The sequence below is a fragment of the Typopeltis vanoorti genome, chromosome 10 (genome assembly GCF_054136105.1).
Source record: "Typopeltis vanoorti isolate ZY-2024b chromosome 10, IOZ_Tvanoo_1.0, whole genome shotgun sequence".
Classification (NCBI taxonomy): Eukaryota; Metazoa; Arthropoda; class Arachnida; order Uropygi; family Thelyphonidae; genus Typopeltis; species Typopeltis vanoorti.
In genome coordinates, this window is record NC_143558.1 from 140,400,929 (window position 1) to 140,417,395 (window position 16,467).

The window sequence follows — 16,467 nt, forward strand, 5'->3', positions numbered from 1 at the left end:
AAATACACGAAATACATACTTGAGACCAACAGAAAAGAGTATTGGTTCCCTTACTTATAAAGTGACCAAACATTTAGCCCATTATGATTAGTTCAGTATGGACATTATGCTTAGTTCTGACACAGGCTCTCTATTTAATAATGCGAACCCGCAAAAGAAATCTCAGAACTAATACACCTCTTTTCCCTTGACATAGCAGCTTTATTCAGTTTTACTATGAGTCTAGGCTATTTTACATGGAAAAACCAACAAGCATAGGCTATAAGCAATATAGCAACAGCTATAGGCTCCTCCTTCTCCCCCTCAACAAATCTTTTCACAGAATATTTTGAAAATACAGTCCTCAGGCCTAAACTGTTATGGCTATGCTATATGTATGATATATTCTCAGTTTAGCCACATGGCTGGAATATGTTGGAAACATATTCCAGCCATTGAAATATGTTGAATATGTTTAACACCTGAACAGCAAAACATCCTAGGGCTCATTTCACCTTTGAAAACAAAAACTATGTCAAGGATACAAATCACTGGATCCAATGGAACAAACCTCCCTTTTATATAGGAAAATATATATTGGAGAGATTATTTCTAGAATATACTACAGCATTACAACCTTCATCAAATCTGAACCAATTCAGCTGTCTCACTTTGCCTAAAATATGGGAGACAATTATTTTAGGACCTTCAACATGTTTCCATCATTGCAACCAGAGAAGGTTGCCATTGAGGACTGTAGGATGCTGCCTTTCATACTCTACTTCTACAATAAAGAGCCAAGAGGCTATTTTTGTTGGTGGTGTAAATTAAGTTAAGGGGATAATAAATCCCTCATTATTTCAAAGCCGAATAAGAAACTCGAAGATCGAAAGCTAAAAGTTTCATGCTGAAGAACTTCCGGCAAGTCCAAGCATAAGTATTTTCTTACGCTTTGATATTTTCTCATAATGTAAAACGCAGCTCCTAGGAGATGTATTACTGTTTTACATTATGAGGGAAGGTCACTACCCAGACCAGTTTCAACCTTTATTGAGGTCTCATCAGTGAATAGGTAGACCTGGATAATACCAAGGTTTAATTTATTGAGATGAGACCTCAATAAAGGTCAAAACCAGTAATAAAGGTCGAAACAATAAAGGCTCTCAATGAAGGATAACTGAAATTTCTAACAAAATTATGCAATAAAATATACGAGAATGGATTTCTACCCAAAGATATTAATCATTCAATTTTCTTTCCAATTCCCCCCCTACCCCAAAAAAAGCTACAAGATGTGAAGAGTTCAGGACAATCAGCCTCATCAGTCAAGTATCAAAAGTCCTCCTATACATTATTCTTGAAAGAAATAAAAGAAAAATAAACATAAAAATAAATGATACACAAAGTGGCTTCAAGGAAAATGTAGGTACAAGAGAAGGTATTTTCAATGTCAGAACCATCATAGAAAGATATCTAGAAAAACGAAATGATGTGTACCTCTGCTTCATAATTACAAAAAGGCATTTGACAATGTCCAACATGAACAATTAATTGAAATCCTTTAATATATAGGCATCCTTTAATCCAAAAATAGGCATGGATGGAAAAGACATTAGGCTATTAACTAATTTTTACTGGGAACAGACTGCATCTTTGAGAATAAATAGAAAGACCTCAGAAGAATTCCCAGTCCAGAAAGGTATGAGACGAGGCTGTGTCTTTTCTCCGATTCTCTTTAACCTGTACACAGAAGAAATATTTAATAAAATTAGTAACCTCAAAGGAATCACTGTAGGGGGCAGAAATATTAATAACTTAAGATATGCAGATGACACGATTCTTCTAGGTGAAAATAAATATGATCTCAAAACTCTTATAGATGAAACCCTCAAGTATAGCAAACAGTATTGGCCTCAGTTTCAACTTTAAAAAGATAAAAATAATGATAATTTCAAGAGAAAAGAAAATACCAAAAATATGCATCAATATAAAATTATATGAATTAGAACAGGTGCAAAAATACATATACCTCGGACACTTGATCGCAGATAATAGCAGGACAGAAGACGAAATTAGAAAAAGGATTGAAATTGCAAGGTCAACTTTCAACAGTATGAAAAGTCTACAAAACATCTAGAGAATTAAATCTGAAAACAAGACGAAGAATCTCCAAATGCTACATATGGTCTACATTATTATATGGAATAGAGACATGGACACTCTCCAATCTGAGTGTGAAAAAACTGGAGGCCTTTGAAATGTGGATACTGCAAAGAATTATGACAATATCATGGAAAGACAAAAAAGACAAATGAAGAGGTACTAGAGATGGCAGGCATAAACAGGAGCCTGATGAAAGAAATTAAAAAGAGAAAAGTCAGATATTTTGGACATATTCTAAGACATAACTGCCTACAAAGGACACTTCTCAAAGGAACTGTTGAGAGAAAGAGAGGAAGACAAAGACTGGAGTGGATGAAAAATATAGAAGACTGGACCTATCTCTCATATGAGGAATGCAGCAGAGAGGCACAGAATAGGACATGGTGGAGACACATGGTAGTCAATCTCCTGGAGGGAGAAGACACCTGACAGGACAGGACAGGACCTTCCCTTAGTAGTAAATCAATACTATTCATTGCAAAGTACAGATTCTCTATCAACCCATTTCTGTAGGCAAGCTCTTAACAACTTTTCCAAAAATCTTCACCACCACTTCAGAGATAGTACAGTCAAGGCATCAATCTTTGCATCACCCTTATGCAATGGGTTTAGTTTATCATACATTCTTTCCACTCCTGTGGAATCCTCCGTATGCTGAGACGCAAGCTACACTGCCAGGTCAAAGGCACAGTCAGTTTAGCTGAACAGCCTTGTAGCATCCATGCTGATATCCAAACAGTCCCACTGCAAAATTCTCATTCAGTTTATGCAACATCTCTAGTATCTTCCTCATACACCTGAATTTCTTTATCCAGTGTAGAGGTAGAACTGAGCTCCATGTTGCATACACTAAGTTGATAGCTCTCAGCAAAATTAGTATATTATATTCTTTAGTTGAACAATCTCTTCTACATATATCACCCATATATCATCTGCATTCAGTAGAGTTATTCTTTTGTATTCATTCTTTCTTTTACTTTTAACATAATAGCAGAATTCCTTGTTTGCTTGTCTTTAGCTTGCAAAGACAGCTTCTTTTCATACTCAGGCTTAGCTTTCCATATTTTTAAGCATACTTTTAATCTTTTAGTTCTGAATATTTCTAGATTTCTAGAAATATTCAGAAATGCCTATGAGTGGCCAGATATGGAGGGTGAAGTAAATGTATGGAGTATCAAGGAAAGGCAGGATTTAAAAAAAAAATATGAGAGAGTCTAAGATGGCTGAAGGAGATAAAATGCAGGATACCAATACCACCTATGGCAATTTATCATGTGATGAGAATTGCAGAAAAAGCCAATTAGAACAATAACAGGATTGCACATGGAAGGGCTTTAGAGAAAGAGAAGATCCAAAAAAATACAATTAGAAAAGACGTGGAAGAGTGTAGAGTAAGAAAGAAACAAGTAAAAAAAAAAAGGTGCAAAGGAAAATAACTCGGGAGGAGAAGTAACATTTACTATTTAGTCTTTATATTCAATCAATATATTCAGTAGGGCCCCGCCTTGCAGCCATCTGCTCATATGATGACCTTCAATTACAACCATTGCCCATTTATACAATGCCACTTTTACTTATACTGCAGTTTTAGTGACATGATGTTGCTTGTTGCATCTATGTGTTTCAATCAGACTGTAAACTATTATTTTATTGTTGTTAATAATGGAAAATTAAAATGGAAAAGCTAAAAGAGAAGTCAGAAAAAGACATAGAGAATCATGGAACAAATTTGTTTCCAATTTAGAACATGATTTATATAAAATAAGACCCAATGTATATAAGATTTTGAAACACTTAAATGCAGATACCAAAGAAAACATAAAATTAAACACCGAATTGAAATGAGAAGAATTTCTAAATTACTACACAGAATTGTGGACAGATAAATATTTTAAAAAAGACAACTGGCAAACAATTAACAAAAATGAAAAGGAAATAACTAAAGAAGAATTAGAAATCAGCCTGAAAGAAACAAGAAACGGAAAATCACCTGGAGAAGATAAGCTAGGTTCAGAACTATATAAATATGCAGGAACAAGATTCAAAGAAAGACACCTATTATTTTTAAATAAAATTTATTCAACTGGTATCCCCCCAATAGAATGGAAAAAAGCAATTGTGATACCTATCTTTAAAAAAGGTAATAGACATGATCCTAAAAACTATAGAGGTATCAGTATACTAAATTCCTGTTACAAAATATATAGCAGAATCTTAAATAGCAAACTAATGAAATATTCTGAAAACTTTATTTTAGAAGTACAGAATGGACTTAGAAAAGGACGATCGTGTATAGACCTGGCCTTTTGCCTAAAATTAATAATAGAGAAAAGAAGAGAATACAATTTAGAAACACATATTGCATTTATTGACTTTGAAAAAGCATTTGACAAAGTTAAAAGAAACATTATTTAACATATTAAAAGAAAGACAAATACCAAATAATATCCTAAAAGCTATCACTAGTATATAAGAAAATAATCAAATACAAATAAGATTAAATCATGAGCTATCGTATACGAGAGAGATAAACCAAGGGGTCCGACAGGAATGTCCCCTCTTAGCAAGTCTTTTTAATATCTACTTAAATGAAATAATAATAAAATGGAATAAAAATTTAAAAAAATTAGGAAAAAGAAAACCAGGATGTCCTCTTAAACGATTCAACGATGACTTCTAAAACTGGAACAGGCCATGCTAGGCCTAAATCCTTGATACACATGATGATGATGAATAATAGAAAATAAAAATCAAAGTTTCTTTTCTAGTGAATTACGTTAGATACTAAGATTAAAATTATTCAATTTAGTGACAATAGTATATCAAATACAGAGACTGGCCACATGCTGAACTTACCTTGCATTACTGTTGTTACAGTTGTTAGAAGCAAAAATAAAATTCACAGTGAAGTGAATAGTACTACACCAGCTAATATTATACAAGATCATATTTTTTTAAAACTGTTCTTGTAATACCACTGAGGATGGTCTGCTATTTCCAGACCGAAATATTTGGTTAATTAAATATCTTTCTTGTGTTTACATGCATATATCATTCAGCTAATATTATGGTTATCCATGAATGTGAGGCAGTCTTATTGCCAAAATGGAAAAACTTTTAATGGTGTAGATAAATTAACCTGCATCCTTCCATCAATAATTCTCCATTTCTAACTTTTTCATTTGAAAATTATTCTCCATTTTTCATTTGATAACTGATGTAAATAAATGTTCCATTTACATCAGTTATGCATATGTATTACTGAACCATTACATGCAACTGCAAGTAAAAAATAAAATAAGCTCCAATGATTCGCTATATGATGATGGTCTGGAACCTAATTGTCATATGCTAGTAATGTAAAACATATCAATTTTTCTGTGTTAGAGTATTAATAACAACACCATTTTGATAAAAGTTGATATTCCCAAACTCCAGACTGTAGAGGTTTGATTTCATAGTTGTATGGGCTTTATGGTATAAATACAACAAATCCATTGTTGTGGTTCATATTTATGTAATAAATATGGACCACAAAATTCAAAATCCATAAATTCAGAAAATAAAATAGCATCTAAAATTTTAGGATTTAAAAAAAAAAAAGGCTCTGGAATTCAAAGTTAATTAATCAAGTTTAACTGCTTTTCTCTTTTTTAAAGAATACTAACTCAATAAGTGTTAACTCATTTTGAAATGTTCCTCCTCTCTTTTTTTTTAGAATTTTTTATTGCTCCATGCTTAAAAATAAAATAAACTAATTCTTAACAGCACAAAAATTTACTTACTGACGAATCTGTGCAACTTTCCTTTATACACCTGGCTGCATCTTCCTGCTTTGCAAACTGAACAAAAGCTGTGCCTTTGGGGTATTCAGTAAGTTTGTCAATACATAATAAACAATATGTTATAGTCCCATATTTTGAAAAAGCTTGTTTCAAATCTTCAGAAGAAGAATCAAATGACAAGTTTCTTAAAAATACTGTTCTGCCTTCACATATATCATTTGGATGAATTTTCTGGTGATTATCACTATATTCCTCCATAGGTTTGTCTGAAATAAAACAAAAACTATTTAACCAAAATGCAATTATAATGCCATTTTAAAAATGTTCACAGCTCTCAATAATAAAATACAGTGTTGATTTTAACAAGAAGACATTTAAGCAGACTGCATGCTAATACAAAATCTTATGACTCTGCAGCATCTTTTGCAGTGTCAGTAATTCACAACAGGTATCAATATATGCCAATTTTTTTAAATCATATGCTGATTCAAATTGTTCTACAACAGCAGAATTCATCCTTCTCACACACATACACAAAAAAAAGGGTTCTGTGAAACCCAAGGCACACAGAGGATGGAGTATATCAGTTTCTTTTAAGGAAATACAGTAGATATACACTCTAATGAACTATTAATTAGCATAAGTCCTATTATAAAACCAATGCTACTTTAAATAAACTATTACAAACAATAAAAGCTCAAACCCTTCTCACCATATTCAATTTCGATAGTAAATTGTATGCGTTCATGATGTTTATTCAGGTGGCTAAGGAATGTGTTTAGCATTTATAGTCCATGTGGCCAGATAACGAACACATCGTCAATATCTAAGCCACACTGTAGGTTTTAGAGTGGAGGAATCAAGGGCATTTTGCTAAAAAGTTTCCATATAGAAGTTAGCAACCATAGCCATCCCATAGATTAAAGGGTTATCGGAAAAAAATCAACAGAATCCTACATGATTATAATCTCAATGACACCTTTAAACCACCTACAAAACTTAACATATTCAACTCCTCTAGCTGCACTACAATAGATTGTAGTACAGCTTGTTTCTCTGTATATAGTATATGCTCCAGAAGATGACCTTCATATAAAGGTTGAAACGTCGAGTGTGGATTTTAGTTTATATTAAACTAAAGTTTTACTCAAACACGGCAGTTGTCTCCATAATTTTCCAAAATGTATTTGGATCACCGTGTAAGCCTAAAAGAAAGGATATGATAAAATAACTTCAGTATTATGTCTATCAACTGTATTCTCCATCTGACATGTTATTCATAAATAGAAGTATTCAAGAGAACATATACAGAATGAAAATGGCTAACATCTGGCCAACAACGAAACACTGCTGGTCGGATGTTAGCCGAAAACAAATGTTGAAAGAATGCACTGACAACAGTTTTCGGTGTGTTTTGCAGTAATGCATAAGAACCCGTGAGATTCACTCTGCATCAACCTGTTCTATCAATATATAAAATAGCAACTCTAACTAAATAGGTTTTGATGAAATTTGGGTAGTCGGAATCTTTACTAAAAATTTTCAAGCCATCACAACCATATGTAATGTCAAAATTAGGCAATAGGATTTCAAATTATTGAAAATAATATGATACGATATTAATGCAATCTCTAAGATGTTCAAAGCAGGGCCTGTTAAAAATTTTATGGATTCTAGATGTGGTTTCTTGGCTTAACTATTATATCCAATCTTATCAAAGGTCTGGAAGTAGCAAGTTTCAAATACCAAATCTGAGTAAACTTCATCCCATAATAATTGATGTATGGACCACTAATAATGATAACGAAGCTTCCATAGTTCAGTATAAATAAAACCCTTTAGTTAGAAAGACCTGGGTTTGAATCCAGTCCATGATGCTAAGAATTTTTATTAGTCCTCTTCCAGTGAAGGTGAGTTAGCTGATCTCATATGGAAATGACAGGGTTTTGACTCCCAGAAAGTCTAGTGTTTCATCCTGCAAACAGGCAAAACTAATCCCAAGAACATACACATATCTACAGACATAAAACGTTTACTAGATAAGGAAGACAATGGAAAACCATCTTGTTTCATAATTATTCCATAATAAAGTAGCACTGCTACCCCACCAACTAGCAGGATGAGGAGAGAAAGGAGGATGGTAAATAACAATTATTACAGATTACAATGAAGCATCCATGCTGATATCCTGCTGCCAGTGAACCAATCACCCAGATTGATTATTATTAATGTATTACACCGCAGTATACAAAATACTGATATGCATATTTCATGAACATGTTTTAGGAACACTTGCCAGGTACTACAAAACAAGAGTGCTTTTTCATAATTATTTTCCATATTAGTTTCCTATGGTAAAATACACTAAGGCTAAAATTTGTATTTTATATGTACACATTGTTGTTTTTATAGTTTATAGTATATTTGTTTTCATTTCTGAATAACTGACTGTTTTTGCATCCTTTCTTTTTTTCACCCTTATTATAATTTGTTTGTTTGTTGTAACTGAAGTCACAAAATGAATCACTAAACTAAACCTACACTTTATCCTAAGGAATAATCCTGTAAATAGACAGATACTTTGATTAAAAAAATAATTTATCCCTCTCAAAAAAAAAAAAAAAAAGTATCCAAATATTTTAATAACATTTCTTCAAAAGAACAAATTATAAAATGACTTTTCTATTCATACAATGCCCTGTGGTTGTGGTTCTGATGAAGATAATTTCATTTGTTCTACATATTTGACTGCCGTATTTATTTTAACTTTGATTTCAATAATGAAAATATATATATAAAATGGACATGCCTGGTAATGGGAAATCAGAAAGTAACATAACACAAATGACATTTGTATAGATACTGAGTGAAGAAAAGGATTATTAATACTATCAACATGAAATTAATCTTCTTCTTCTTCTTCTGCAGCTTCTCCCACTTAAGTGGGGTCACTGTTTATTATGAGTCTCCTCCACACCTTCCTGTCTTGGGCTGTCACCACATCCAAGTTCTTCATCTTCAAGTCCTCTTCTACCAGCTCCCTCCATCTCTTCTTTGGCCGCCCACGCTTCCGCCTTCCTTGCACATCCATCTGCATGACCCTTCTTCCCACATATTCGTCCTCTCTCCTCATCACATGACCAAACCATCTCAACCTTGCCTCCTGTATTTTCGCTCCTAAGTTCGTAACTTTCACTGTTCCCCTGACATAGTCATTTCTCAGATGATCCTTTCTGGTCACACCGCACATCCACCTAAGCATTCTCATCTCTGCTACTTCCATCCTGCTAATGTTATTTTGACTCAGGGCCACAGTTTCTATAGCATATGTCATAGCTGGCCTCACTACTGTCCTATAAATTTTGCCTTACAGATTGATCGGCACCCTCTTATCACATAACACTCCAGCCATCTCCCTCCAACCTGCTTGTATCCTGCATCCCACTTCCTTCTCACCTCCTCCATCTTCTTCCACTGTCGAACCTAAGTATCTAAAGTCTCTCACCTTCCTGATGACATTTCCTTCCAGCTCCAGGTCTGTCTCCTGGCCACCGCCCACTGCGCAACACATATACTCTGTCTTACTTCTGCTCAGTCTCATACCCCTCTCTTCCAGTACTTTTCTCCATCTTTCCAGTTTAGTTTCCGCTTCTTCTCTTGAATCTACACACAGCAAGATGTCATCTGCATACAGCATTGTCCAAGGTGCATCTTCTCTCACCTCCTCTGTTACCACCTCCATCACAATATTAAACAGAAACGGACTTAATGCTGACCCTTGATGCAAGCCAACTGTTACTTGAAAACTTTCTGTCTGTCCCAAACAGGTCCGAACACTTGTCTTCACATTTCTGTACATTTCCTGCACCAACCTGACATATTTCTCTGGCACCTTCTTCTCCCTCAGACACCTCCAGACTTCTTGCCTTGGCACTCTATCGTATGCTTTCTCCAGATCAATAAATACCAGATGTAGCTCCCTTTGTTTCTCTCGATATTTTTCCATCATCTGTCGTAACCCAAAGATAGCATCTGTTGTTGATCTACCAGGCATGAAGCCAAATTGTTCCTTTGCAATCTCCACCTCCTCCCTCAATCTACCATCAAGAACCCATTCTAGGATCTTCATTGTGTGGGACATCAACTTTATTCCTCTGTAATTTTTACAGTCTTGTGCATCCCCTTTACCCTTGTAGATGGGAACAAGAGTACTCTCCCTCCATTCCTCGGGTATATTTTCCTGTTGGCAAACTTTCATGAACAGGTCCCGCAGCAGGTCAATTCCCTCTTCCCCCAGTGCCTTCCATACCTCCACTGGAATTCTGTCGGGGCCCACCGCTTTTCCATTCCTCATCCTCTTCATGGCCTCCGTCACTTCCATTCTACTTATGTTCTGCACCATCCCCTCAGAAGGCTGCCCATCTCCTCTGTGAGTCCTTGCATTTGATATAGATACTGAGTGAAGAAAAGGATTATTAATACTATCAACATGAAATTAATAATCTCATTAATTTGGCAAAATGAAATAAAGTAAAATGAAACAATATGAAATTAATAACTTCATTTTGTTATGATGAAATATAATCGGTGAAAATTACTGAAGTCATTAGTTCAGTGTAACACCTAAACTGTTAAATAAAGCTGCTGAATTTGAAGATAAGAGGAAATGAAATATCCAGGAACAGGAGGACTTTATAGTCTAAACTTCTGAGTATCATACAAGTTAGTAGGGTTTTTCCTCATGACATTGAGAAAAACAGACCATCTGATCAGAAGAACACACACATAATCAGATATACAGTAATAAACAAATTAATCCAAACAGGCCAAATTTTCATCAAGGTTTTTGGTTTTGGTTTACTATTTTAGTTGAGTGTTGCATGTTTTAACTGTCTCTATGATGTTTATAAATAGCGTTGTGTGTTTTTAATAATGTAAACAAGTAGATATTTAGAGTATTTTATTCATTTTGCATAGTTATAAAATGGAAACATCTCCAAGAAAGCATTCAAAAATATCTACTCTGAGAAAGAGTAGATATTTTTGACAAATTGCCAATGAGCGTGGTGTTGGTTTGGGTACTGTTAATGTGATTTTGAAGAGGTAGAGGGAAACAGGTACCTTTTCTAATGACAGAAAAGGAAAATGCAAGCAAAAAGGGAAAACTACAGTTACTCAAGATTGTTTACTAGTTAGGAAAAGCAGGATTAATGTTTCTGACATGGAAGTCCACTGAAGATTATTGGAAGCAGGGAGGACTGCCCACAGACTTAAAAAAAGTCCATGAGCAGTTGCCCCTATTGATGAAGACTATGCAGAAAAAGAGGTTTCAGCGGGCAAGTGTACAAAGATTGGACTCTTGAGAAGTGGAACGTCATATTCTCAGATGAGACCCATTTCTTTCTCAAAGGAGAGCAAGTACCATGTGTTTGCAAATCAGTAGCTGAGTAGACTTCTCTTGACAATTTCAAGCAGAAAGCAACACATTCACATTTTTGAATCACGAGTAAAGGGGTCACCTGATAGCACTCAACAGGATAAAAGATGGCATTAAGTGAATTGTGTTCATATGCAGTCTGATGGAATGGAATCATAACATCGCTACCATAATGCACTGTGCTGTCCTCACAATTTTAATAAAATGTCTCCGGGTTTTGAGGTCCTTATCTACCAATGTCCCATATCCCTCATCTCCTCCACACCTCCTCTAAGATATGTTCCCACCAGTCTTATACTATGCATTCCACATGTGCTTCCCAGGCTTTAAAACCTTCAACTTTGCTACGTTGAACTGGCAGCCCCATTTATTCTTCCATTCCAAAAGTCTATTCTAGGCCACTTACAAAGGTTAAAACATCCATTCCATTCTATTCCTCATAGTTCTTCCCAACTTTGCATCATCTGCAAACAACTATACATCACCATTAAAGTCCTCAATATCTTTCACATGCAAATTAAACAACGTCCTCAAAACAGACCATTGGAGAACACCACTAGAGACTTTCTCGTCTTAGATTTCACAGTCATATACACAACTTGCTGATACCTATCAGACAGGTAATCTCCAATCCAATGCACTCTAAATCTACTATCCAACTCCATCTGTTCCAGTTTAATTATCAGCTTGTCATGTGGCAATCTATCAAAGACCTTAGCAAAATCTAAATATACCATCATGTATGTTTCCCCTTTGTAAAATGCACCACCTACTTATAGTCAGTAAGTAGATTACTAAAACATGTTTCCTTTGGCAAACCCATGCTGTCTATCAAAGAGTGATCTGTTGTCAACCAATTCTGATTCCTAGTCCTCACTAGCCTTGCAAACACCTTTACCACAACCTCAGACAAAAAGATTGGCATGTAATTCGAAGCCTTAGTCTTATCGCCCCTTTATGAAACGAAGCAATTTTGTCCTCTTTTCACTCCTTTGGCAAACCTCAAGACACATTGTGATATTCCATATTCCAGTCTTAGTAACATCAAGTTTACTCAATTCCTCCTATATCCCCCCCCCCCCCCCGCTGTTCTCAGGTATTGCATAATGTTACTTTCACAAGGACGAAATACCTTTATGAATTGCTTATTTAACATCTCTACTGTATCCTTCTCAGTGGTTATCATTTTGCAATTTGCTCCAACCAGTTAAGAATCCTTCATATCGCTGAAACAAAAAATCACTTTCCCAATGAGGGCAGATAAACAGTAGCTTACTGTATATAAATGATGAATTTCATTGTCCTGTATGAGATAGCCATCCTACTTACTGGAAGTCTTGAGTAAGTGTTTGAAAAAAATTCCATGTTTGGTCTGAGAAAGGTGCTTTACATAATCTTTCCCATATTGCATAAAATATACAAAACACATACACTGACTGAAACAAATATATGTCACCCAAGGGGGAAGAAGGGGAGGAAATGACACACACACACATAACATATATAAGGGAAACAACATACTAAACTCCAATAGTATCACAAGTTAACACAATAAAAACTGCAGTTCTTTTTGATAAATAGACTTCACTCCAAATGGTTACAATCCCACTACATCCAAAAAATATTAAACTCCAAAACCACTCCTCCCCTCCCACCTCCAGAACAGACTATACCAAATCTATCACCATTCCATATATCTGAGAAACATACCTTATTAGCAGAAGCCTTGATCAGGCCTCATATGAATTATAGTGCACAGATTTAGTCCCCGGTTTTAACAGTGATAAGGATATGTTGGAAATGTTACAGAGAAGACTAGGGTCATAACTGTCTTTGGGATGTAGGATATGAGAACAGAAAGCGGGAATGCAGTTTGCAAAGCCTTGTGAATAGAAGGAAGACAAAGGATATGATTAAGGCATTTAAGTTGGTAAAGGGTTGTTACCAGGTTAATGTGGTAGAAATCTTTCGTAGAATAGCAGAATGGGATAGAACAAGGAGACATAACTGGAAATTGTATGCGTCTATACCATCTACAATTCTCTTTATGGATTTTTGGAAGTCCGTAAATATGGGAAGATATGGAGTTGTAAGGATTTAGTTTGTTGGTCACGTCTGCTGGCCAGAAAGGATTCTATGGATAGTTGGCGGAAAGTGGACTGGTCTCTTATATTATTTTATTATAAATAATTTTAAAAAAAATTATTATAATTTTATAATTTATTATAATCTGTATAGTTTAGAATGAGAGCAGCACTGCCCTTATCTGCTTTCATGATTAGTATTAGTTTTAGTTATTTCTGATGTAGAATGGCTTTGTATTATTATCTGTTGGGCAGGTTGCTTGTAGGAGGTTTAGTGTGTGACAGCATGTTCACTACGTCAAGCATAAGGTTGCAGATTCCATGCTCAATTTTTTTTTCATAAAATCTTTGGTCAGTATGTGTCTGAATGAGATGGCAAAATTTTAGCCATGACTAGCTAACTCCGCCTTTACAAGTGCACCAGCTTCACCCTACTATGGGAGCAAGTTATGTGATGTACACTGTGCTTGCCAACATTAACGAGCTTTCTATATGCTACAAGAGAAGCTCTCTGCAAGGCTAAATGAATCTTTGGATGATATTCTTGGATATCTTGAATGCATCAGCCAGAAAGAATTCAAAAATGTACAAATATGGATGCATTAAAAACTTTGGCAACCTAGCAAAAAATTTACCAGTGCCTGCAAGACTATCCAAAATCAGCATTGTTAAACTCTTTTCTGTTACCCTCAAAGCAAATGCCGCCAATGAACTCAGTCATGGCCAAATCATATTTATGAATTTCCATAGATCCATAAAGAATGTGCCACTATGCCAAATTACAGATGATATAGCCCCACCCACCTACAAACTAGCCAAAAGTTTAGCCAAAGTGCTTTCTCAAACATTTGTCAATACCTCATCACGTATAAAAAAAATCAGACCATTTTAAGTTCAGTATACAAGACCTCACACTCCTCAACACTGACTTAATGGTCAGTTTCAATGTCGCCTCCTTGTTCACAAATGTCCTAATTAAGGACACACTGGCACTTATGCAAGAATAATTTCCTCCTGATATATCAGCCCAGTTTCAGTTCACCATGAAGTCAAGCTATTTCATTTGGCAAGAAAAATTCTACAAACAAATAGAGGGACAGCCATTTGAAAAGAACATCCTAAGTTCTTCCCTCCTTAACGTCACTATTTAGTTAGGCTATGTGGATGATGTGTTTGCAATTTGGCCACATGGCCTAACTTACACACTTTCCTATTCCATTTGAACAGCCAACATTCTAGAATCCAATTCATAACAGAAATAGAAAGTGACAACAATCTGCCCTTCCTAGACACCCTACAACCAAATGGATCTCTGACTTTTGCAGTCTACAGACCCCCCCCCCCCACAGACATGCAGGTAAATACATCCTTCACCTCCCCAACAATACAGAACTATAAAAACCTTAGTCCACCGGACAATCTCCTGAAGCTGCAATCATTCATACTATGGCCAAACAAGCAAGACAGTCAACATCGGCATATCAGAGCATCAGGACCATATCAGTTTCCAACACTATGGCCACTCATGATTAGCAGACCATGACCTGGATACTCAGGATGGGATCTTAGAGGGGAGCCAAATACGGTTGTATCAAACTGCCTCTCATATGATAAACCCTCATCAGCAGACATTCAGCCCAATGACCAAGAACACCCAACCAAAGTTGATAGGTGACATAATTACAGGACTTGAGGTTATCCTATATCTTTCCTGTTTCATCTTTATTACTAATGTGTGCCTGCATCCATGTGTTTGATACCAGTGTATTAATCACTGAAGATGTTAATTTAACTTTGGCAAAATATAGGAAGTAATAATTAAAATTATTTAGTTATTATCTACTCTACACTGTCAATTTCCTGAAGCAACTCGATGCACGAGAATCAACGTATAAGTCTAAGCACCAAGAAAACTATTCACATGATCAACAAATTTGCTGTAGTGAGTCACAGATGACCATTCTCTGGATAAGAGATAGTCGTTACAAGTCTTTCACTTGGTGGTTACAACGTAAATTATACTTGACAAGAAATAATAAAAATTATATTATATTTTTTATCCTTTATCCAAACATAAGCAAACAAATGTTGCACATGAAAAATCATCATGAGCTGTGAAAATACTTAGCTATTACTCACAATAAGATACAATAAACCAAACTACAGTATTATTCATGATAAGATACACTAAACTATTACTCATGCTTGAATAAAAGATAAAAACACAATTTCTTGTCAATTATAATTTCATTTTAACAAAGCAAAAGAACTTGCTATAATCATTTGTATATAGTTTGGTGCTCTTGAGAATGACAAGGATACCAGTGTGGTAAGATGAGCAGATAGCACTTCTGCTATCTGCTCCAACCAACAGGTGCCATAGGCTTGAAATCCCACTGCAGGAATGGTTTTTTGTGGATGTCTTGAGGTAGATGAATTTCATCACCGAGTATGAAACCAATACTCTGCTTCTTGGACACCACCTTGTAAAAGTTCAATGTGTGGTCCCTAGAGCAGGATTTCAATATCTAACCCTTGGCTTATCTGCAGTACCAGTCTTAATTCTAAGCTCTTGTGGATGAGATTCATATTTAAAAAAATCAGACAGGTATTGTCTAACTTACTGAGACAAATTTAATTATATAAAATTGTTGGTATTATGTAATTCAAAGCGTGCAGTCTATTTATAATGTCGGTTATAAATTATCTTACCAAAAAGTCAGGAGACAGGCAAATAAATTTTATTTTCACTGACAGAAATTAATAACTTATGACTTTAGCCATCATAAATTGCTTCAATGCACTTAGAAAACTGAAAACTGTTAATTAAAAGTTTTCTAAAAGTTTTAATTTATTTAAATTAAAACTTTTAGAAAATGTAGAAAACTTTTAATTAATTTATGACAGAGAATGTCAGATCCCATTCCTACTTTAAAAGTATGTGCAATTTCTACATTTTCTTTGAATTTTCTGCAAATATTCTATCAGATTCAGGTTACATCTCTATGTTAGCCACTGT

The 16,467-nt window shown here is 35.0% G+C and overlaps 1 protein-coding gene across 1 annotated transcript in view; it reads right to left on the reverse strand.

Moving 5' to 3' along the window:
- LOC150102839 (RNA-binding protein 28) overlaps positions 1-16,467 on the reverse strand; it is a 230,136-nt gene that overhangs the window by 112,198 nt on the left and 101,471 nt on the right. The window contains exon 8 of the mRNA XM_090399233.1: positions 5,928-6,193. Coding sequence (XP_090255359.1) covers positions 5,928-6,193 — 266 coding nt within the window. The remainder of the gene's footprint in view (positions 1-5,927; positions 6,194-16,467) is intronic.